Here is a 26582-nt window from a genome sequence, read left to right as displayed (position 1 = left end):
CGATTAGGCCATTTAAGACAAATGTATGATCTAGCATACTTCTCTTTTATCAAAAGATTGCCTGACTTTCCTTTAGTATCTTGTCATCTTCTGATTCTCCCTCCCAAAATCTTTGTTGATAACTTAAAATCGTCATTAACTCATATTCAACGATCGGGAGGATGACTCCTCTGTAATTGGAAGCTACTTCCTCGTCCCTTACTTGATATGTATATTATTGGAAAAATCCTTATCTCTCCTCAGTTTTTCGCTAGCTATTTCATTAAGAAGTCCTCTCAATTTTGGCATCCATTTGCTGAGTAGGTTTCCTAAAAATTCAACTTTAAGTTCATCTTGTTCTGCTGCTTTATTCTTTTTCGTCAATTTCAGAGATTTCCGTGCTTCTTCCTCTTCTATGTCTTTGTTTAGTGTTTCTTCATTTCCTACCACTTTTCTTCCTTTATCCTCCTGTGTTTCCCTTACCCGTTTCTCATTCCTTTGCTTCTCCCTTTTCTTTCTTTCTTTCGTCCCCCAGGAATCGCTCATGAATTTGCTTTTCCATCCTCTTTCCACTTTTTCTTGTTTTTCCTCCTTCTTTTCCTTTATCACCCTCACCCTTTCCTCTTTAAGAATCTTTAGTTCGTCCTATCGTTTTATTTCTAGATATTTTATGGACGTGTTCCATACTTATTTTATTTGCTCTTTACAATCTTTTACAAAGACTTCCCGGCTTCTCTTGTCGATTATGTATTTTATATTATATATATTTCTATTTATGTAAGTAAAATCCATCGAATTGAAATTATTTTTTGGTTACTAACTTTTAATTTTATGGAAAAGTTTCTTATTAAAAAATGTTGAGTAGGAGATCCACCAAACTGAAAATATTGGAACATTTTTTAAATTTAAGGTATAATATGCTTCAAAAACAAAATTTCTGTAATACATTTATATATGGTTAATTAATCTTTAAACGTCAAAATAAAGAGGTTGATGTAGAAATATTTGTATTAATGTATAAATAGTTTTGACTGAGTTTAAAATATTAAAATGTTTTTAAACCAAGATATAATATTTTTCAAAAACAGAAAATTCAATACGTTTTTATTTTACTAATTAATTACTAAATATCGTAATAATGAAGTTAGTGGAGTTAATTCAGATTAAGATATTAAAATATTTATTTAAAATAAAAAATCTAATATGTTTCTATCTAACTAGTTAATGCTTAAATGTCACAGTAAACAAGTTGGCGCAAAAATATGTCAAATGATCTATATTTGTAAATATACAAGGGCATCTATGACTTTATCTTTCTAGGACGTCATCAAGTTGGAGACTCAATACTGGACACTGGTGGATATACCTAAACAGGAAAAACAGGAAACAGTGCCTGCCTTTGTTCTACGCGCATGTTCCATTATGGAAAAGACCCACAAAAGCGGGGAGGGTGTGAAAACTTCGGCCCGTCTGGCCGAGGAAGCTGATACCAAAAGAGAACGCATTGAAAGACTCGAAAGTGAGTTGAAATTCTATTACAGAAGATCAATTTTCCAAATATGGATTGTTCCAATGTATAAGGTGTTTAAATATAAAGTTGAAAATCAATAGATTAGAGAACAATTGCTAAACATACATATGTTTGCTTTTCGAGAATGTATCTATTTTAGCACGTTGACTGCCACGCGTGTTTTCAAAGAAATCCCCGTCGGTACCAGTGATCCCTGCGTTCCCTGCTAGGTGCTCCCATCGATATTTTAATAATGCGAATTGCTCAAGTGGTGGTCTCAAGAATGATCTTTCGTTTCATTTGTTCGCAACATTCAAACCACTAGCTGTTGTTGAATATAACGAAGGAAAGTGTGGTATAGATTATTCCGACCAAATGGTTTCTTATGCTACCACAATTAGAAAAGGGATCAAATGGTACAGAAAACTTGCCATTCGATTCTTTTTGGGAATTTCTGTTGTAAACGCTTTGACGGTTTGCAAAATTGCAACAAGAAAAAATATAAATATTAGAATATTTAGACAATTATTAGTTGCAAAATTATTAGGGTTTTTCTGAAAATACAAAATATCCTTGTCTTCGACGGAGTCAGCATAATATCGCCGTTCGGAAGAATGACTCCGGAAGAAGCATTAGACGCGCATGCAAACTATGTTATGCAAATAAAAGACGTCGAATGGATCGAACAAAGGCACAAAAGAATTTGAAGAAAACAATAACTTATTGTCCAAATTGTCCCGACCAACCTCAGCTGTGTATAGAATGTTTTAAAGTTTTACATTCTAAATAATTTTTCTAATAAACCATTTTCGTATTTTTATTTTATAACAATTCAACTATTATTACAATTAATTATTAATTAACCATTTATTATTATGGAATATCTTTTCAAATACCTACGGCGATCCTTCGCAAGTAGTCAAATAAGCGACACCCGAATACGGGTGTCGTGGCAGTCAACGTGTTAATAATAAAAATAATATTGTTAATTTATAATATTATATTATAATGTTACTATCTATATATAATATCATACGAAATGCTTATATGAAAGATTTATAAATATTTTAAAGAGATAACTGATCACGAAAGAATTACGGAATGTATATGATTTCAATGATATCGTTGGATATATCATAACATAGTTCAATAAAAATGTTACGGAAATAAGTTGTAGCGATTATTAGAAAATATTACGAAAATAAAAATAAATAAAATATATCTGAGAAGTTATCGCAGTGATTCCAGTTATGAATTGAATTCGAATTGAAATTAAACTATCTGCTAAATTAATAGTCCTATGTTATGATAGATTTATTTTTTTTACGCAAAATTACGAGCTGGATCGGCTAACGTAATGAAAAATATATGATTTCATCTAAAAAAACAAACTTGACCTACATATGTCCACTACGCATATTTTTACAAAAACTAATCACGTCAAATTATGTCCCCCTTGAAACCATTTCAAACATCCATTTCATCAGAATTGACACTACAATATGAAGACAAACATGATCATTTGGTAATAGTAAAATAATTTACTAACTTAGTTCTGTTGTTAAATGTATGTTTTTAAAATAATATTTTAATAAAGTATAATAGATGAATAACAGTTTTAAAACAATTAAGTTCTTCGCTGTTCTTACCTAAGATCTATACGTATGTAACTATACATATATTGCTTTTTTTTACTATCTATATAATATAAATACACCTATTACAAATTATGGTTAATTACGACATACTTTTCAAAGCCATTAACGCTACTATTACCGACGTCTACAATGCAAAACTTGCACCAAAGAGATCAAAATGGAAGGTGTGTAAAAATTTATGTACAATTCAAGAAAATGCAAGTTTTTATTTATATATTTTACAAAAAATCACACGAGTTCCCCAGTTGTGAATGCATAAACATACATACATATAGTGCTACAAAAATTACTATGAAAAATTGCAAATTGGTCATTTTAATTGTTAATTAATTTAACATGAATTGTTAAGACAATTTTAGTGTTAAAAATTATCTATCTTATAGTCGATTCTGTAGAATAAAGCGAATAGAAAGAAAATAAATATAACTGGAATGAAATGTCATATAATGTGTAAAACATTGAGATTCAACTTCTTATAGAAAATATTAAACGTGTCATAAAAAGATAAAGCCCGATATGACTTTAAAATAAATTACTGATTAAGTCAATTACGCATTGCATCAAATAGCATATACGTTATATACGTTTTTCATTGAACGTAATAGGTTTTACATTTGTTCTCTATCGATTTATTCCTCTGTATATATTCTTATATATATATAATATATATATAATATATAATATATATATATATATATAAGTGGTAATATATATATATATATATCATATATATCATATTTATTTGTATGTATAGGTATGACAACAGCTCAAATTGAAGCAGAGAACACTCAAATGACTAACGACCTGTACAGATTATTGAAAAAGTACACGGGACTGAGAAATCTCATTCGAGACTTAAAGGTATTTATAAACTAAGTAAACCAAATTATTCTTTGCTTCACATGTCTTTTTTTCTTTCTTTTACATGTATCGAAACTGAATAAGTTGGTAAATAATTCCTGAAAAACATGTTCGAAAACATGCTCGCTTGAGAACCTTCCTTATGTTTTTAGCATGCAAATACACATATATACATATCTTATACGTAAATCCCACTTTATTTCTTCGTCCTTCATTATCCAAACAGAGTAACTATAAAAGAAGTTATTCAACAGAGAAAAGAAATGACTGTTCGTAAAATTATGACAATTTATTTGCGTCAACGGAGCTATTGTTCAAAGTCAAAAACGTTTCTTCACGTTGTCTTATAAATGCAAAAATGCCGGTCAGAGATTTTTATATGACGTACCCACAATACCGATACTTCGTTTAAGAAGAAATGGTACGACCGAGATGAATAAAGTAGGAATAACTTAGCGCTGCGCGGCCCACATAGATTTATCATTATCCACAGTGCTCACTTCAAACCTGACAAAGTTCGTAAAGAAATAATAGTTCCTGGCACTGATTGATCAAGATTTTCTCGCGTTGCTTTTCTTAGACAGACAGTTCCGTAACGTATTGCTTGAAACAAATTCTAATCTACATCTTATTAGTCTAAAGCTTCTAGAAAAATAGAAAAATGTGGAACGTACTTTTTAGAATAAAAAAATTGTATATTTATATCCAAGTATATCATAATTTACAAATACAATTAAACGTCTGTAGAGGTGGGGTTTAATGGACGAGATTACTCGTTGTTGAAACCGTCGAATATATTTAAAATGATAGATTAGTATACAGACCATGTTCACAAAGACGCTCGTACTAACCGATTCGCTAAGACAGTGTATAAGTCGTAAAATAGGATCGCTAATGACTCGTTAATTAGATCGCGGATAATTCGTTGATAACTGGTTGATAACTGATCGACAGCTGACTGTAACTCATTTCCTTGCGATCGCATTCGCTTGTTTATACTGCTCGGGGGAGAGTCGGAAAATTCACATTCGTCTTCGTTCGACGGTTGCACGTAACGGCGACATTGTTTTGATCGGAGTTTATTTATTCTTGCATTACGTGTATCCTAACGATCTTGATACTCCGAGGCAAAACAACAACATGATTTGAATTGACCTCTAACTCATGACTTTTGTTTTTCTCTACTTTTTGTTTTTCTCGTTTTAATGTTGCTTTCCACAGTCATTAGCAACCTCATGTACCTATCCTTGTTCAATTTTTAATATATTTACACTGATTCTAATGCATAAACATCCACAATATTATAATATTATGAACCATATGAAAGGTTTCTTATATAAATTTCTTATGTAAATTTAGTTATCACATAGTGGTAAAGGGCCCCTTTATCTGCCTTTTCACTTTATAATATAAAATAAAATATTTAATGTGATAACATTGATAATAATCTAATAGTTATTCTAGATATAAAAATATAATCACAATGTTCATTAATTCTTTCCAAATTGAAATTATCGAACTTTTCCTTACCAAGCAAATGACAGATCCAATACAATTACAGGGTTGATAATAAAAACAATACTTCTAAAATTTGTTTACTTCTTAGATAATAACGCAAACTCACAACAGGGTGGAATTAATGTTATAAAAAATAATTTATACTTTACTATCAAATGCAAATTAACCAGTTCTATAAAAACCTTCGTCACGAGGTCTTTATGGCTATAATTAAATAGGTATAGTTTTTCTGCGATATGATTATAAATGCACTCACTCAGGAATTGTGTATATTGTACATATTATTATACAGGGTGGTTGGTAACTGGTGGTACAAGCGGAAAGGAGGTGATTCTACGCGAAAAAAGAAGTCGAAAATATAGAATAACAATTTTTCGTTTGAGGCTTTGTTTTCGAGAAAATCGACTGTGAATTTTCGCTCGGTACGCGTGCGGTACGTTTTAACGGATCTCACTGTTTGATCGTTGTCTCGATGAAAGAATTAAAAAAAAAAAATTAAAAAAAGTTTTTCATTCCATATTTTCGACTTCTTTTTTCGCGTAAAATCACCCCCTTTCCGCTTGTACCACCAGTTACCAACCACCCTGTATAATTATGAATATTTTGTTTAAAAAATTAAATTGTATTGAACAGAAATTAAAAATGCTAGAGCAATCTTTCGCTGTCATGGAGAAAAATAAACGTGTACAGAAATTGTTTTTGTCATGAATTCTTTAATTTTTTCATTTACAAATTTACAATTACTCACTATTTTGTCATAGACCATGACCTACCTTATGTTAATAATACTAATGCTCTGTCTCCCACAGGAGGAATACAATAGCTCAAAAGTGTATCCAATCTTTCCCCGTTATCCGATCTTAAAGGACATGATAAAGGATATAATGCATAATCCAGACTATATGGAAGTTTGTCACGAGGTGGACCAAGCATAGCGGCCAGACCCCCTCCACCGCTCGCCACGTATGACCTTGTAAAAAGGATCTTAGCGTGGACGTTGGTGAAGGGGGTGTACCAGAAACAAGCCTGAGCAAGACTTTCACTTCTCCATTCATGGTGACTAATTACCGCAAATTCTGTTTTATTTCACACTTACGGTCTCTATAAAAATCTACATATCTGTGTTTATAGCACGTTTCGTCTGATGATATTCAGCCGGTACATATTTATAAGAAACTATACATCACCTTGTGTGTACGCTAATTGGAATCATGTTTGTTAATTGAATGCCCGAAGAAAATATGCGTGAATGCAAAGTAAGGAAATATGACATTGAGTTGTGAGGGGAAAAGGAACAGAAGATAGATTTTATAAAAAAATATATAATTAAACGAACATTCCTTTGAAGATTCTCCGTATGTTGGAATGATGCTTTTAGTATAGTATTTTTCGTGGTATTTTATGGTATCACGAGAGATCTGCTACTTGGCGACAATAAATAACAATACAAATGCAGAAATTAATTTTTGTTGCATTTTTATTGAATAAAGAATTTTTAGAATTATAAAATAACTTATTAGTATTTCAAGAGAAAAGAGGATAATTCATCAAAAATGAAATTATGTAAAATTATTTGCTTGTTGTGATTCTAAAATTTCGTCTTTTCGATCTGAAAAATAAGATAATTATCAAAAGGATTCTTTAATGTGAAAATTCATCAAAATATAGAAAGAAATAAAGATATATTTCGACAGGAGCGCCAAGTACTACAAGAACAACTAATTCCAACATAGGGAAGAAATAAAATTGATCATCTTAGTTTCTGATTACGATCGGAATAGCCGCTTGCACGTTGAAACACAAAATACAAAAATTACACCAGTACGTTTCATACGTAAACGTTGTGTAAACGTGGTGTAAAATTTCTGTTAAGGCAGTTCATAATGGAGAAAATCCTGAGAAATGTTAGATTTATAAGATGTGTCCCCATCGTCGAGTGTTGTGTATCTTTGTATGCAAATTATATCGTATGCGCGTGCATGTGCTTATCAAAATAAAAAAATGATTTAAGTGATTAAGTGTAAAATGCAACACTCTGCTTTCTGCTACTCGATGGTCGTAATACGTGATGCCGTCATTAAGCATTGTCAACTTAATAAGAGTTTGTTGAACAAAGAAGACCTCTCTTTACCTACGAACAGGACAAACGGTAGCAATTTAGTAAGATAATATATTTATTCTGCGTCAAATATCGCTTTGCGAATGATGACACTCTTTTTCGTAATACAGAAACATTTTGCTTCGACTACGGTGGGAACTAGATATTTAGGTATAACATCATTAACTCATTAATAATCGTTGTCGTACGCGATGGTGTAACCGCAACCGATGTAACACAGGATGATGTTGATGGTGATGTTGCACAGAGAAAAATTTATTGTATCCATTATTTTATGTTATAATTTTTTCTATAGAGTTTATTGAAGTTTAATATCGTACCAACTATAAAATTATTAGCGGTACTATAGGAGGATATATCATAGTGCGAGATATTAATTTGCACTAATTTATCAAGTAATTTTGTATCCTCGATAGATATTAACAAACTTGATTTCGCTTTATTCGTGCATATTCAACACTTAAATAGCGATTTTTTAAATCTCATACTGGAAGTCATTTGAAAAAGAATAAGTCATTAAAAGTTCAATACAAAGGATTTGTCTTTCACTTCTATCATGGTTCTCAAATTTCTTCTCGTCTTTTTCTTTCGTAAAATTTTAAATTCTGCAGGAATAATCTTTTCTATTTTATGAAACAAATGATTCTATACCTTTGTATTTTGTTGTATCTATGCTTTATTTATCAATTGTTTAGATATGTAACATTATACACATAAAATATTTCTTAAACTCCTAAAAGAAAAATGCCTAACAGAGTTAAAATTTATGTATCTTGAAACATATACTTGATATAAAAACATAATTTTTCCGTCTAGTGAAAGTGGAAAAATTGCTATCAATATCTTTACTTCGTGCAGAAAGCAGTTCACTTATAATATCCTGTACGAACTTCTTTTCATCATCAGTTGAAAAACTACACGATGTATGTGCTGTATTCACATTCGACTCCAATTAAAACGCAATGACTGCTTTGTATATCTTGGTTGAAACAGTGCTAACCATAGATCATACACATTTACGTTATTGTATAATAACGCAGAAAGAAGAGGATGTATTCTTTAAGAAATTTGACGTAATAAACATATCTCATCATTATCACATTTACATATATACAATATAAATATAAAAGCACCTACATGATATAAACAGACACACGTGCGTACTTTTACAACAAATTGAAATAAAATATTTCACTTTAGTCAACCTCTACATCTTCAGAAATTATAAAATTATCCATTGTTCTACGTAACGTCGATTCATCTTATATTTCTTTGGTAGCGAAGTACATATGTATGTATGTAAGCAAGATATGTTTATCTACTAACATAATTATATGATGCACTATAGTTTTTATAAAAACTGTTAAATCAATAAAATATCGTATTCGCTATAATTCATGAAAAATATTCGAGTTCGTGTATTAACATAACTTGACACGAACGTTATATGAATTAACTCGGCTGAAAAGATTAACTTTCCACCAAATTTTTCAATTTTTAATTAAAAAATAAATTTTAATAAATTGAAAAAAAATGAATAGACCTGAAAAACTGAGAAGTTTCGGCGTACATAGTTAATAAAATACCATAAATTCTATGACGTTATTTATTTTTCATTCGCTTGCTTCATGAAAGCTTATGAAAGCTTAAATTGATTGTGGAATATAATTAATCGATTCATCTATCACGCTATTAGAATAAGCAACGGTGCATGAAATGATAGCAAAAATTAATATAATACGAATATATAAACTATAAAAAGTTTTGCTACGTTATCTTAATATTTAAAAATCTAATAATGAATTATGGCGGACTTACGATTTGAATGTATAAATTATAAACTAGATAATCAAACGAATTTCTGTAAACGTCCGTTTACGAAAAAAATTCGCGGAATATATCATAATTTGATATCAAAATTTCAATTACTTAAATTTATCAAAACTCTCCGACGAACATCTGCAATATTTCATATATATAAATAATCATAGTTTGCATAATATTTAAAATAAGTACTTCTCGGAATGGAATATTTATTTTAATACACATTATTGTGATATTGATTTACATTTCAAGTGGAACACATAACAGCCTTGGAAAAATCTATACTGAGCGTTTAAATCGTTAAAATCTAGTCGTAAAAGAAACAAAAATACGAATCATCTACTACGTAAGTAATGTGTAAGAAAAAAACCAATGGCTGACAGCTCGAAATCAAAATGCACGTATATGTAATGCACGACAGACATTGAGACGACAAGACGATCTATTATCAAAACGTGGATCCTTTTCAATGTATGTCGATGCCTAGTGACCCATAATCCCTTCCCTTGTATGTTTAAAATGATTCTTATATCCCAATCAAAAGCCTGTTACAAACAAAGAAAATAACGGATCAGTTCAGAGAAATGCTGGGTACAGGCATATACAGAAACTAAAATGATGATTAAGCGGTCAAATGACATACTTGATGATTAATATCGAAAAGGTAATTTATGATCTCGTAATGCGCATTCCTCTTCAAATTGATTCATATCTGAAAACAAAATGAAACTTACGATACTTATGCGAATCAAATTTTGCAGGGAATAAAATATTTTTCGAACGGTGTTCTTTTCTATCACACCGATCGCCTTCAGTTTATTGATATCAAAAGTAACACGTACAAAATAAAATTTAAGCAACCCTAAATAATGAGCTTACACGAACAGTACTTTAATTTTTACAAATTTCATGATAATTTTGCATTGTAATATACTTTTTTTTTCGCCGAAATGCACAAGAAATTTTGCAATGAATCAAACTTGAGAAGCTTCGAATGAAATTTATACAAATATTAATATTAAGGTATATTGGAAATGGAAATTTCAAAAATTATATCAAATATCAATCATGCGCAAGATCATATCGTATAAAACTATAAAGAAGACGGATTGAAATTTATTTGTCTGCATTCAGCAAATCTACGTAAAAGAGGAATACATACATACTGTAGCTATTGAGTTTCTAGAATAGCGCTTTTGTCGTAGATATTTATCTTCTTCTATGATCTATGTATATGTATAAAGAAACGTACAATATTTGAAGAAATTTCGACACAAAAAACTACGCTGCAGCTTAATAATTTCCAATTTATTTTCCATTAATATTTCTTAATTTCGTTATCTAGCATATATACTTAACCCTTTCTTTAAATTATTTAGTTATTCTTGCAAATACATTAGCACATAATCAAATATTTATTTGTGCTATAAATCAAAAAAGAACCTAAGTACTTAAAGATCAAAATTTAGAAAAAATCGCGAACATTATTTATGCAATGTTAATTGACTATATTATATTCTTGACGTTAATATAAAGACCAAAGTTAACTGAAGAATCACCACGAAATGTACACGTTACATAGTCTATACAAGTTCATTATTAAACTTTGTTTCTGAAACGTTGACTGGTTAAATTATATTTATAATTACTCTATGTATATTCAGATGCATCTACGATTACCTTGAGATAATATAATCGCGACATAATTCATATCTTTTATGTAAAACAAAATACCTTCTTAGACCAATGATCGCATAATATTAAGGAGAACTTAAGGTATAGTATAAAGCGGAACTACATGTAGCGAAGGAGTAAAGCTATACTCGATGCAATGTCTTTGAATTGATGAATATAGCAAGTGCGCTCGCCTTTTTAATGAAACTAGGAGAGTGCCAAATAGATTTTGAAAGTTTATACGTGTGCGTAAGTGCGAATATGACGTTATGCAATGGCGTATACATATATATTTGCGAGTGTTACTGTAAAATTTTTATATAGTGTATTGTACGTAATAATGTTGACGTAGTTTTATTTTGCTGGACTGATCGTTAATTGTGCGTAAAAATTTTTTATGACTATATAAAACAGAAACTTTTACCTATGCATAATGCATATAAATTAAATTATTTGTTGTATACAGGGTGGTTGGTAACTGGTAGTACAAGCGGAAAGGGAGTGATTCTACGCGAAAAAAGAAGTCGAAAATATAGAATGAAAATTTTTTTTTTAATTTTTTTTTTTTTTAATTTTTCCATCGAGACAACGATCTACAGTGAGATCCGTTATAACGAGACGCGATAAAGTGCACGCGTACCAAGCGAAAATTCAAAGTCGATTTTCTCGAAAACAAAGCCTCAAACGAAAAATTGTTATTCTATATTTTCGACTTCTTTTTTCGCGTAGAATCACCCTCTTTCCGTTTGCACCACCAGTTACCAACCACCCTGTATAAAATAAAATCTATTTTAATTTCAGTAATTAAATCTATTTTCAGTAATGAAGATATTTAGTAAAATTCGTTATTTATTGGAAAAGATATTGAAAATAAGTTATTGAAGTGTGCGAAAACCGGGACTCACTCCAGCGAAAAAAACTATCAATGATATAAGTATAATTACTATGAACATACACATACGGATGTCTGATACGAGAGATCTACCTAATGTGTTTAAGAGTGTGTACATGGTAGACGTAATAACCGTGTTAATGTCCTATAGAAATATATAACATTCAATGGTGCTTTGGTTTCTCATGGAATGCTATTAAGAGAGGTCTTTAAACCTTTAAAGATACGATATTTCTATACGTATAAAAGACGATAAATATACAAAGGAGCACCTTTTTAATCTTTATCCCTCCTACTCTAATAGCAATATGGCCGTAAAGTAATAAAATTTGTACGATCTAAAAGAAACTAGATTTGCATCAATCTATGTATGTACATGTTTTTATACAAATCGGCACATAATGATTGAAAATGTTCAGCACATGTCATATTGTAAAAATACTAAGTTTATTCCAAAAATAACATCGGCAAGTTTAAGATCAATAAGGTACATGAAGATCAATTACGAAATCAAAGGACCATTATCCACTGATTCAATATACATAAGTGTACAATAATCGAATGGCAAATGAAATTTATGGCTTTGAGTAAGAATTCAATTTTCGAAACTTTATCTCGCGTTCTTGATAAGTGTATGTTTATGGAATCTATCAATGAAAATTCGACCAATCTGTATGTCTATAACCAGTAATCGTACGCTCTATGACACACGTTTCATGTACGCATCTAAACGATGTATTTCTGTAAGTGGATAGAGTATGTATACATATTCGCTTTATTACGATAAGCTTCTGGGTGCATATCGATAAGTTACATAGACGTAAATTTTTACGGATAAAAAAAATAAATATAAATATATATATTTTGACAGGAACTTCATAAGGAAGTTAGCGAAAATCTTGAGGAGGACCTTCACTGAGACTATTCGTTTAGCGTACAAGCTGTGAAACGATGCAAACATTTACAAGCAAACGATTCATTGCTGAACGTTCAATATTGAACGATCATCGTATGTCCCTATAAAAGAATTTTAACATCTTCGTGATATTTTCTGATATAATGTACGATGCCGCGAATTGAATTATTTCGCACGTTTTAGATCCGATTGTGTGAATGTCTTTAAATACTTTCGTATTCTGAACGAAATTGTGGAGTCACAGTCCATCTCAAAAAACAAAAAGGAGTCGTAAAGAATTTGAAGATATAGTATTTTATAATTTCATAATCATTAGTACGTGATCATAGGTTTTCGTATTTTTACTCACAATTATATTATAACTATGATAAGTTGCCCTAAACAAAATAATTCGTTTTACGCACTATTAGAATACATACTAGCGTAGAGCAAGAGATGTCAAGGTATTATTAGTACAGCCAGCATTGTGTACTTCATTGTAAAATGTGCGATTTAATGAACAGACTACACGTAAATTAATAACTCAATCACCAGGCTAGATCGACTGAGAGAACACATTATACATATAAGATTATACACATAGGTCGTCTGTTATGATTTATATCGTGCAATCTTCGCAGTCAATAGTTAACGAAATATAGATTTTCAGATCAATATGTGAAGTTCATTAAGCGCGTACGTTTCAACGTCGCAAGCAATTCACAAATGTTTCTCGAACTTCGATCATTGATATCATTAATCGCTAGTCCGTGTAGAATTTATAATATACATATAATCACTTGTGGTAACATGAAAAAGGGAGATAAGCTGTTGTGATGTTTGTATGTTCGTTATGGTAGAATTGCAAAGTGGAATTATTTAGGAATGCATAGTGTATAGCTATACCATAATCATGTATGATATCGTTTAGATTTTTACCAGTTCCATTATTATGTGTATGGTAATTTATTGAAGTACAGTTAGAGTACAATGCTCACGTTGATCAATTGTAAATTATGTCATGTACTTGATGAATTTATACACACACGCGTCTGTTCTTATTTAACACTGGCTTTTATTTCTATTAAAATTCTTTATGTCTGATCATAATATATGAACATGAAATATCTGACTGTACACAAATTATGTTTAAAGAATTAAGGAAATCAACGTTCATTATCAATATATGCATAAATGATGCGTTTAATGCAAACTATATATATACTACTTCTCGTTAAAGAAAAACGTCGATGTCCTGACTGTTTCGTGTTGAGAACTAAAGTTTTTGATGTTTTAATAACCGCTTCGTTAAAAAAAACAGAATCTTAACGTCAAATTATAATGCTGCTAATCGTTGTTAAACTTTAATGTACAGAATACAAACTATTATAAAAAAAATAGTCAAAAATCTTTTCATTTAAACACAATTTTGCATTAAATCTTTGCGTGTCAAATTTTGATATATTATTTCTAATATATTGATATACGTATATATATATATTTATTAATAAAAATTATAGTTATTAATGGCATTTAATACAAATGTATATATATTTATATACATTTAAATATATACATTAATATATATATATATTACTTTTCCAAAAAAAAAAAACTTTTAATACTGTAAAGGACGTTAAGATTCTTGAAAAAAGATAGAGTTAGAAAAAACGAGAATAGCCGACGAATCGCATGATGTTGATGTGTGTAAGTAAAACTATTAGTTTGCAATTCATGTAACTAGATATCCGATGAATGTGACGTATGTTAATAAGCAAGTAAAATGTTACAAGGAAATTGTGTGTTTGTAATAGCGTTCCTTAAACGGACTGGCCCTTATAGATAACATTTAAAGAAAATGCTTTTATGTATGAACTGGTGTTCACTAGTACACGACTAACTAATAGACATCATGCTGGATTAGTTAAAATGTAATGTATGCTAGATGTTATAGTGTTGTACTAGTGTTTACATCTTCCTATTTATGCGTTCTGTGTTTCCTGGTGGAAAATAGCGAGTAGTTACGTGTACAAGTAGTTTTAAAAACGATCTTAGTCCATTGATTTGAACAGAATTTTATGCTATAGTACATATCGAATGTACGATTTTAATTTCCCTGTAATACATCTTTGTTACCGCTATAAAACTTCACTTGTTTATTGGTTGTTAAGCTTTGTTAATAAAATACTATAAAATTTTAAATGACTTATTTACTCGATTTTCTGAATCCATTTTCTGAAATTTCATTCTCTGTTATTAGGTTGTCCCAGAAGTTTCTTTCGTTTTATAAAGAAATAATAGATGCACAACATTTTTTGTTTTGTCCATATTTTGTATGATCCATTTTGTTCTATTTCTATTATTCTTTTATTATTTCTATTATTCTATTATTCTAAAATTTTTTATTGTTTTTTATCGGTGAGCGGTGGGATAAAAGACAATATCGTTAGCCATTGATAATAATATCGTGTGTATTCAAAGGACATTATTGAAAAGACTAAGATGGCAAATTGTAAAGAGGAACAATTTTCAAGTGAGGAAAATCTAACGCTGGAAGAATTAAGGAACAAGCTTACGCACATGAATCTACCAATATCTGGTGCAAGGTCAGTATTGGTTGTCAGGCTAAATCGAGCGTGTAATGCTGGACAACCAAATCTCAAAGAGTCAGCAAATGGTGAAAGGTCCACGGAGAAGCGAGGTTCGGGGATCATACCAAAAACAAAGCGTGATCGAGATGAAGGCGAAAATCTGGAGAGGCTTAGGACAAAAGAATTAAGGGGGGGGGGGAAGGTTAATTCGTACAAAATAAGGCATGTTTTTGTGAATTATTTGTGACGACACAGTTAAAATCTCTTTATTAAAACCAATGGTACATTAACTTATGACATTCGAAGAATATTGTATAAAATTTTCACGGAGAAATATTAAAAAATACGGCAATGGCAGCAATTATTCGGACGTGTCTCGGAAAAAAGTAGAATTGCTCATAACTTGGTGCTGGATCATCTGAAGTAAAAAAATCAGGTAGGTAACAGTTTCGCACAGGTAACGCTAGGAGGGTTTTTCGAAATTTCAATTTTTCACTTTTTTGGAACACTTTGAGTTAGCCGATTTTGCGAAAATTTGCGGCTAATTTTCCCTTCAAAGTGTTCCAAAAAAGTGAAAAATTGAAATTTCGAAAAACCCTCGCAGCGTTACCTGGGGCAAACTGTTACCTAACGAATAAACTTTAACTTTTTGATTTCAGATGATCCAGCACCAAGTTATGAGGGGCACGGCAATTATACTTTTTTCCGAGACACGTCCGAATAATTGCTGTCATTGCCGTATTTTTTAATATTTCTCCGTGAAAATTTTACGGGAAAATCTAACGGGGACGAGTGCATTCAGCGCGGCCAGGGCGTTGACAGTCACACCCGATCTGGACTTCACTGTCAGCACCTTACAGATGCTTGACACCTTTGACGCGGTTATATTCAATTCTTACATCAATGATTTAGAGATTAATAATCTGTTTAATCTGAATGTTTCCTACATTATTGGTATCAGATACAAAAAAATATATACAGCACTTTTGACTTTTTATAGAAAATAAATATTGATTATTTGTCATATATCACGGTTACAGGACTTGATACCTATGATAACCTGAATAGTGATTGTTACGTCGCGTAACACTCTACCTAGCCCAGGCCACACACCGCGGGCAATATGGCAACCAGATGTCTTCGGATACTCACAGCGTATCCTCGATAGTTTCAAGTATCTTCCATAAATCTCATAGATTTCCTAGTAAAGGTCCTTCAAACCAAACAAACGTCTGTTTCCGAAGAATTTCTAGACTATTGTCTACCACGGCTTGACAAGGGAAAGTTAGTTTTTCTCACGTATGATGCAACTTTCCTCCCACTAACCACTTTCTCTCGAGGGCGGTTAAGACCCTTCGTTTAACCAATTAACAACGAAGCCTATTCCCTCACTCTCCTAACTAAAATCGTCACCAACAAATCCGATGCTCCGGTGCGCATTCTTAGCTTTCCTCCGAGACAGCATCGTCTCCCAAGACAGTACTGATTTTACATCCTTCCAACGGTCAACATCCTTTAACCGGGTACACACACCCGTAGATCAGTCTGTTACGTCGCGTAACACTCTACCTAGCCGAGGCCACACACCGCGGGCAATATGGCAACCAGATGTCTTCGGATACTCGCAGCGTATCCTCCATAGTTTCAAGTACCTTCCATAAATCTCATAGATTTCCTAGAAAAGGTCCTTCAAACAAACATCTGTTTCCGAGGAATTTCTAGAGACTATTGTCTACCACGGCGAAAAAGGGAAAGTTAGTTTTTCTCACGTACGCTGCAACTTTCCTCCCACTAACCACTTTCTCTTGAGGGCGGTTAAGACCCTTCGTCTAACCAATTAACGACGAAGCCTACTCCCTCACTCTCCTAACTCAAATCGTCACGAACAAATCCGATGGTCCCGTGCGCTAGACACACCCATCCTTAGCTTTCCTCCGCCACAGCATCGTCTCCCAAGACAGTACTGATTTTACATCCTTCGAACGGTCAACATCCTTTAACCGGATATATACACATCCGCAGATCAGTCACTCATTCATCTCGTACATACGCACCAGCGTAACTACCTTCGTTATAAGTTGTTGGAATAAACGGTGAAATATAACTTACTACTGTGTCATATTCATTTAACCACCTCTGTTATCTTAACCGAAACGCGGCCCGACGACTACTTCGCGACGTCGATTCACCGAATCGTAGCGAGAATTTACGCCTCTCGCTGACGCGTTTTCCTCGCGACCGCGTCTCCCCGCGAACGGTCGTAACATTTGGTCCTTCGAGCCGGATCATCAGTGGCAGTGGATAGTTTTGACACGCATCCGGTCGTAACATTTGGTCCTTCGAGCCGGATAATCAGTGGCAGTGGATAATTTTGACACGCATCCGGTCGAAACATTCGATTCTCAAAGCCGTATCATGCGTCAAGTGAAAAGTGCATACCAGTGCCACCCACTATCATACAGTGCCACGTGCATCCAACATAACCAGCAGCGGAAGCGTTACCACCCCAGCGAGGTCAGTAACGTCAAGGGTCGTCACCGTTGAAGAGGCATAATTCGGTGGTTGAAATGCAACCACGCAGCCTCACGCCAACAACTGGAGGGTCGACTTCAGTAAGAACACGTCTTACACATCAAACGAGACACACACGGTGACGAGTAAAATTTAAACTCACAACCACAAGGTAAGCTCGTTCATTGCATTTTCCTCACAACCTGCTATACCAATGGAGAACACAGAGAAAATTAACTCCTTGCATCGGAGACGAGGCTTTCAAATCGGTCGATTTACCTCTCTATCGAAACGACTCGATGAATACAAAAAATCTACACAACCGATTAAGACCCAGTTAACGGCCTATATGACACTACTCGACGACGCGTGGAAACAATATCGATTGTTACAAGAGGAATTAGAAGATTTAGGCGAGATAGACGACGCGCGCGTTTCCAAAGTAACCGACACATATTACGATCTTGTAGTCCGAATACACACCCTCCTGGGTGATACACCAGCATCGTCGTCGAAATCACAAGGCTTCGAGTCATCTAATGTCGCCGAGCCGACATCAGTTAAACTGCCGGAAATTCACCTGCCTACTTTCGACGGTGCCATCGAAAATTGGCACTCATTTTACGACTCCTTCTTATCCACTATCGATCGAAGCGAGCGACTTACATCCGTGCAGAAATTTCATTACCTACGATCCTCTTTGACCGGAAAGGCCGCGCGAAGTATACAATCGCTAGCCATCACCGAGTCAAACTATGCAATCGCCGTCGACGTGCTTAAGGAAAAATTCGACTGCCACCGTCAAATCTGCATGCGCCACCTAGACTTGATTTTCGACTATCCAAAAATAGTTAAGGAGACACCCGAAGCCATAGATGATTTTCTCGAGACGGTCAAGATAAATCTCCAAGCGTTAGAGAACCTCGGTGAGCCGATCACATCAAACGCCGTCCTTATCAAACTATTTACATCGAAGCTACCCACAGCCATCATTCGCAAATGGTAATGCACATTACCAGACAAGAAAATGCCGGCATACACGCACCTAATAGACTTTTTACAAACACGGACGAACGGCGATAGAACAAGTTCAGCATCTATCGCGACGAAAGGGGCGTCCGAACAACCCAACCGTCAGCGACCGAGCGCGCCGCGAAGTCATGCATTCACCACGACACACAAGATGCTGGTATGTCCGGACTGCCAAAGACAACACGAATTACGGAATTGTGACGTCTTCAAAGCGAAATCGCCCAAGGAGCGCCTCGACACTGCCAAACGGGCGTCGCTCTGTACGAATTATTTAGGCAAGGGACACGCTCTTAATCAATGCTCCGCCGGGTCATGTCGCATCTGTAGACAGCGACACCATACTTATTTACATCAAGATCATGGTCACAGTAGATTACGAACACGTGCAAGCCGCACATCGAGCGGTCGATCGTCGAGAGACCGATCATCCAACGGTCGATCTCCGCCTAGTTCACCGACCGCGCGGTCGTCACACCGATCGAGACGCGCATCCGCGTCTCCACGAACGTCTCCCCGAACGTCTCCCCGAACATCGCCGCGAACATCCCCAAAACGCGAATCTCGGTCATCGCGAACGACGGCATCGGGATCAAATATCTCCCCCAGTTCTAAACAGCTAGGGGAACCCTGACGTCCTCAAACGGCTTTGCTAGGGACCGAACCACCGAAAACAGACTCATTGACCTCGCCTCCTTCCGGACCACTCCACCGCGATTTGTTAGTCACAGCGCAGGTCAACATACTGGACAATAGAACTCAACCGTTCCGCTGTAGAGCTCTGCTAGACACCGGCGCTAGCATGAACTTCATCACCGGGAGACTCGCCAATTCGTTAAGACTCAACCAACGGAAATGTTCGGTCCCAATCGGAACACTTAACACGTTGTCGACGACCTCGAAACGTTACATCACGGCCACAATCTCCTCCGTTGACGGCACATACGAACGCACCTGGACATTTCTAATCATACCGACCATATCGACTTCGATCCCAGATCAACCCGTGGATCGGTCAACGATACAGATACCCAGAAATCTACGACTAGCCGATCCAAGATTCCACAGACCTGCTCCGATCGACGTGCTATTGAGCGCCGGGCCAACACCAGCGTCACTGTGTGTCGGCCAACTTGATATCAGTCAAGCAAACGGGCCCGACTTGCGTCTGCAAAAAACGCGGTTCGGATGGGTCATCGGGGGGAGCCCAGCCTCGCAACCACCCGCACACGCATTTCACGCGTCCACGACGGCCTTGCAGGCGGATCTCGCCCGTTTTTGGGAAATCGACGAAGGACCGCCCACTGCGCACATTTCGGAAGCGGAACGACAGTGCGAGGAACATTTCCGGAATCACGTTCAACGCACCCACGAAGGGCGATACATGGTCGCTCTCCCATTCAACGAGACAACTCCTTCGCTTGGATCCTCCAGAGCCATGGCGATGAAGCGACTAACATCTCTCTGCCGTCGGTTCCAACGAGATAATCACGCCGTAATACAGGAATACTTGGCATTAGGGCACATGACGAAAGTTACCACGGGCCACTGCACGAACGACGGATATTTTCTGCCACATCATGGCGTGATCAAGGAGTCCAGCCAAACCACGAAACTCCGAGTCGTGTTTGACGGATCGGCCCCAACCACCACCGGAGTTTCATTAAACGACGTACTTCATACGGGACCGAAACTACAAGATGATTTATTTTTCATCCTTCTAAGATTTCAATCTCGTCAATACGTCATTACAGGCGATGTCGAAAAAATGTATCGCCAATTTCTTGTGCGCCCGGAGGATCGGAAATTTCAACAAATTTTGTGGCGCAATGCCGATGGAGAAGTCGACACTTATCAACTCAACACAGTGACATTCGGGCTCTCAGCGGCCCCTTATCTAGCCATCCGCTGCCTCAAGCAACTGGCGGACGACGAGGGGCATCGATATCCACGAGCGGCGACGGTCTTACAGCGAGACTTCTACGTCGACGATGTTCTCACAGGAGTCGATACAAGGGTCGAGGCACGATCATTGAGAACGGAGCTCACAGAACTGCTCAAGCTAGCCGGCTTAAACATTCGAAAATGGGCATCGAACGACCGGGAGCTGCTACGAGGACTTCCCGAGCAGGACATAACCGATAAGCTGCTACTCGGCGAATCGCAAACCTTCAAGACACTGGGTGTTTGGAATTCCTTCGACGATTCGATCCTATACTCCGTCAAAATCAATAATGCCGACTCTCGAATTACGAAGAGAACAATCAGCTCCGAAATCGCCAAGATCTACGACCCTCTCGGATTGCTGGCACCAGTAATTGTTCGAGCTAAGATGCTGCTCCAGCGACTCTGGACACTAAAAATTGATTGGAACGAATCCCTACCGGCTGACGTGCACACGGAATGGAGCAAATATTACGCACAGCTGCCATTATTGAATAACGTGGAGTTTCCACGTAAAACGATAATCAAACCCGCAGCGGAAATTGAGTTACACGGGTTCTGTGACGCCAGCGAAAGGGCATATGGAGCATTAGAGGCATTGTTAACATTACTAGAACCGTCCTAAGTGCTAATATCTCGACTCAGAGATAATATCTAGTTTCTGAAAGCTGGTGTCATAAATCATAATTGTCTTCATAAATTTTCTATTTTCTATAGTTTATTTGATTGATTTATTTAATGTTGCTTAATTGTATACTGTTAAAATGAATGAAGCTATGGATTATATGGAAAATAAATAAAGTTTGTAAATAAAAGAGTCCTGAAGGATACAGTTTATCCCTACATTTTATACCACCCGTTTAACGTATTTGCGTAGCTAATCTGTTAATCTTGCATTTACGAGCATTAGGACAATATAATTTGGGTTCGTGAATTTGGCTGCATGCCAATATGGAGGGTAGCGTAATGTCGACGTAAACTCATGCCATAAATCCGAACAATAATCTTCTTCAACGAATAGTCATGGGAATTTATCCGTTATATGATTACTTTTATTCAACGAGACCTTAGCAATTTGCAATGTTTAATAAATTTTACCATTTTTTATTAACGTAGATTATTATATAAAAATTGAGTTTAGAAAAATGAAAATATTTCAAGTAATTGAGTTAAGTTTCAAGTAATTGAGTATGAAAAATATATTTGAATTAGAATAATTTAATACTTTTTTCTACAATAGATATAAATGAAGTACATATTATGCTTATACTAGATACACGATAAAAAGTATAATTTATGTATTTCTAAATATCCTTGTTTGAAATGTTGTCCGTCGCAATAAACTTGTTGCAATATTTTTTCTAATAATATTTTAATATATTTCACAAATAGTAATTAAAATGCAGAATATTGTATGTAAAATACGTATAAATTATTTTACATTGTTCGTTGTATATGATTTCCAACATTCTGCTTCCAATCTAAATGTAAACAAATTTACTAGAGAGGATTAGCATTGGAGTAACTAATATAACGAAGCATGTCTAAAAAAATAAAAAATATATTCATTTAAATACATATAAAACAGTAGCAAAGGAATATATTATAGAAATACAAAAAAATGTAATTAAACATATGTCAGAGATGAAAGAACACCGGAGCCTTTGGAATTTTGGATAATCCCGCAACATTGTAATCTAGAGTCTACCATAGCTGTAATGAAACAATTTTAGTTATTCAATTCGATTGTAGTTGTTCGAGACTTGTGATAGTGAGCTTGACCCTATTCTTCGAGTAAGATGATTGCCAGATGTCGATGCGTTTCCGCAGTACATGTGCAGCTTTCCCTCGAGAGCGGCTAGCATCTTTTTCTAATCACCGATATGGAGATTGACCAATTGACAGCAACGTCAATTTCCCTCACCTTCCGAACGAAGGCTTTCCTCCACGAATCCGAGGATCTCGTGTCCTTAGACACACCCCATATAGTTTTCCTCTGTGGCATCATCGGCACGGAAAGTCGCTCCCTCTTGCGATCTCATCCACGAAAAGAGTAACGCCTTACGATCACTAAATATTAAGCGTTTTATTAACAAAGAGTGAGACTTAGATTTTGTGAGCACGTACATCTATCATCCCGCTGACCGCGGATTCGTTATCGAACCTAAGGCCATTGTCACTAGTGTAGCGAGCGCCTAATCGCCGTGGTTGATTGTCAAGTCTGTGGTATCCATACTTGTGTTGATAAACCGTACCTTTGTTATACCATAACGATGGCTAATTTCAATAAAGATTCATCAAACACCCACAACCCTATCCACAACGCTACCCCGACACATGCATTAGGTTGTCCGAAAAGTTTCTTTCGTTTGATAAGGTGATTATAGATGAACAACAATTTCTGTTTTATATTATTTTATAAAGCAGGGGAATACTGGAAAGAAAATGGAGAAAAAAGATGCAGACTATGTAGAAGGAAAGAAGAAGACCTGAGACATGTAATAGAAGAATGCGAAATAACGGGAGGAACAATAGAATATAAGAAGAGAAATGGACATAAGAGATGTAAAACCGAAAGTTCGTCCAAAGCCGAAAGGCACGGACTAAGCAATAATAAATAAAAATATTATTTTATTGAATTAGGTATGATCCATTTCGTTCTATTCCTATTATTATGTTCGTGCACAATTCAATAAACTAATATAAAACAAAAAACATTGTGCGACTATTATTCCCTTATAAAACGAAAGCATAAAACGTAATAAAATATGCATGGTATTCCATTCCCACCATATTTAATATTTATCCTTAAGTAAAGATAAAAGTTCATTAAATATGCAAAAAGAAGAAGAAGAAAAAAAATGAGGACCTAAGAGTTTCTCTTTATGTCCTCTATTTGTCGAGCAAGCAGGGTGCAACGTCAAAGATAGAAACATCACGTAGAGGTCCCGCTGTGAAATTTAATATCCATATCCAAACTCTGGAAGGTGCAACAGGGGACCAATTCTGGATGACAGCCCTCACGATTTCGCGATGGGACAGCATAACGCCAATTCACCGATGCCATATTCTTGCTTTAAAATGTCTACTCGTTTCTGCGTAGCCTCTCTTCGAAATAATCTGCTCGCAAAAACCAAAGCTAAACAAGCGACGGATTAGACGCTAGTCGAAACGTGTCAACGAGTGACAATTGATTTTATTTTAATGCGCCTGTTTAGGACATAAAATGTGAAAAAAATGGAAAAAAATTATTTTTTTTTTAAGGGGGTAAGGTTAATTCATACAAAAAAAGGCATGTTTTTGTGAATTATTTGTGACGACACAGTTAAAAATCTCTTTATTAAAACCAATAGTACATTAAAGTATGACATTCGAAGAATATTGTATAAAATTTTCACGGAAAAATATTAAAAAATACGGCAATGGCAGCAATTATTAGGACGTGTATCGGAAAAAAGTATAATTGCCGTGCCCCTCATAACTTGGTGCTGGATCATCCGAAATCAAAAAATCAAAGTTCATTCGTTAGGTAATAGTTTTCTCCAGGTAACGCTAGGAGGGTTTTTCGAAATTTCAATTTTTCACTTTTTTGGAACACTTTGAGGGGAAAATTAGCCGCAAATTTTCGCAAAATCGGCTAACTCAAAGTGTTCCAAAAAAGTGAAAAATTGAAATTTCGAAAAACCCTCCTAGCGTTACCTGGGCGAAACTGTTACCTACCTGATTTTTTTACTTCAGATGATCCAGCACCAAGTTATGAGCAATTCTACTTTTTTTTAATATTGTTTGGAATATACATATATGTTTCGTGGCATAGGTTATGTTTCGCTAGATTTTATTGATGTGTTAACTAGTTTTAATATTGTATATTTTAATAATTAATTAATAATGTAAAACACACATATATATATATTTTCACGACGTAATCTTCCAATGGGATAAACAATGCATTTTTAAATTTTTTTTATTTATTTATTAAAATATTGATCTCATACATACATATATAACTTGTAATGTGATAATAAAAATTTTTTATTAGAATGTTAACTATGTATAATTACTTGGTTTGTTAACAGGTTTATTTAGTTATTTTATTTATCCATTTATCTTTTGTTATTTAATAAAATATAACATGTATTCTTGTCCCTTTTCCTAATTATTTCCTTGTTATTATTTTATTTCGGATTCATCAGGTGAGTTCGCAGTTCACTCAGTTTATTAGTTAATTGTTTTATAATTTCTCCTTTTCTTGTTGATTAATTAAAATGTGTCTTCCACTTATTCTCTTTTGCTATTATGTGGTATATAATTATTTTAACTTCTAGATTTTACCTGTTCCTTCGATTTACTAGTTGGTTTTATTTAATAGTTTGTTTTGCATTTGCGTATTCCATCTTCGTTAATTAATTGTAGTATATTTTCCTGTCGTCGGATATAATTGTTCTTGTTCCAGATTGATTCGCACCTCGCTCGGGTTGTTAGTTGGTATAGGTTATGTTATATTTTTCATATTTATTACTTCGTTAGAGTATTTATTTCTATTTTATCATTTACGCTCGTATGTTAGTTTTCTATATATAACTACGTTTAATTAGTCTTTTATCAAGGAATTTCCATTTTCGTTATACCGTGCGTTTGTTTTGGAGTGTTCGAACTGTCACTCGCGTTGTTTGTATATTGCAATTTTCTATTTTTCGTTACGGCACGCGCGGAGCGCGGGACGTGACACCAGACTGGGAATTCAATCCAATAGTTACCAAAAAACGAAGGTACAAAGATTTGTTTTCCTACAGCCAAGAAGGTGCTTACAAAGGCACTTCCAGACTGGGAATTCAATCTAATAGTTACCAAAAAACGAAGGTACAAATATTTGTTTTCCTACAGCCAAGAAGGTGCTTACAGAGGCACTTCCAGCCTGGGAATTCAATCTAGTAGTTACCAAAAGACACGACAGACGAACAATACCCATCACACACTAACACTTCTAGCTTAAAGAAAATAATAATAATAATAATAATAAAAAAAATTTTCGAAATAGTCCTTAGACTATTTCTGGTGGCAGCAACTACCGTATTAATCAGAAATCTAAATTAATATTTCATACGCAATCATATCATTTCAATATTTCCCTTCCGATTAAATTCAACTCAAACGGAAAATAAATTTAATAAAATTTAAATTTAAAATTTGATCGATTTAAACAAATAAATACGTAACAGAGATTAATTTTTGGTGGCAGCGGTGGGATACGCTCCACAGAGGATTAAAGTTGTCACGCTTGTCAATAAAATATATATTTAAGAAATAATGGCGACTAAATTGGAATCGTTGGACGAAGAAATGGTTTTGACATTGTCGGAAAAACTTAAAGCATGGGATGCGCTCCACGGAGGATTAAAGTTGGTTTAGACGGTGGGATAGGTTCCACGGAGGATTAAAGTTGTTACGATTATCGATAAAATATATACCTAAGAAATAATGGCGACTAAATTAGAATCATTGGACAAAGACATGATCTTGATGTTATCGGAAAAACTTAAAGCATGGGATGCGAATTTTCGCGACATGAGTACAAAA

At 34.6% G+C, this 26582-nt stretch overlaps 2 protein-coding genes and 1 pseudogene across 2 annotated transcripts; all 3 read left to right on the top strand.

Moving 5' to 3' along the window:
• The first annotated feature begins 1265 nt into the window (after nt 1–1265).
• LOC117213333 lies at nt 1266–8430 on the top strand. Its single transcript, XM_033458688.1, has 3 exons — nt 1266–1498; nt 3902–4008; nt 6336–8430. Exons 1-3 carry the CDS (start codon nt 1402–1404, stop codon nt 6459–6461), a joined length of 330 nt encoding a protein of 109 aa, XP_033314579.1. The 5' UTR covers nt 1266–1401; the 3' UTR covers nt 6462–8430.
• A 9951-nt stretch (nt 8431–18381) lies between these two features.
• Nucleotides 18382–19695, top strand: LOC117213332 (annotated as a pseudogene).
• A 168-nt stretch (nt 19696–19863) lies between these two features.
• LOC117213334 lies at nt 19864–21630 on the top strand. The gene has a single exon (XM_033458690.1). It carries the CDS (start codon nt 19864–19866, stop codon nt 21628–21630), a length of 1767 nt encoding a protein of 588 aa, XP_033314581.1.
• The last annotated feature ends 4952 nt before the right edge of the window (nt 21631–26582 follow it).

The sequence above is a fragment of the Bombus bifarius genome, unplaced genomic scaffold (assembly GCF_011952205.1).
Source record: "Bombus bifarius isolate JDL3187 unplaced genomic scaffold, Bbif_JDL3187 scf7180000008693_frag, whole genome shotgun sequence".
Lineage (NCBI taxonomy): Eukaryota > Metazoa > Arthropoda > Insecta > Hymenoptera > Apidae > Bombus > Bombus bifarius.
This window is presented reverse-complemented; position numbering and strand designations above follow the sequence as displayed.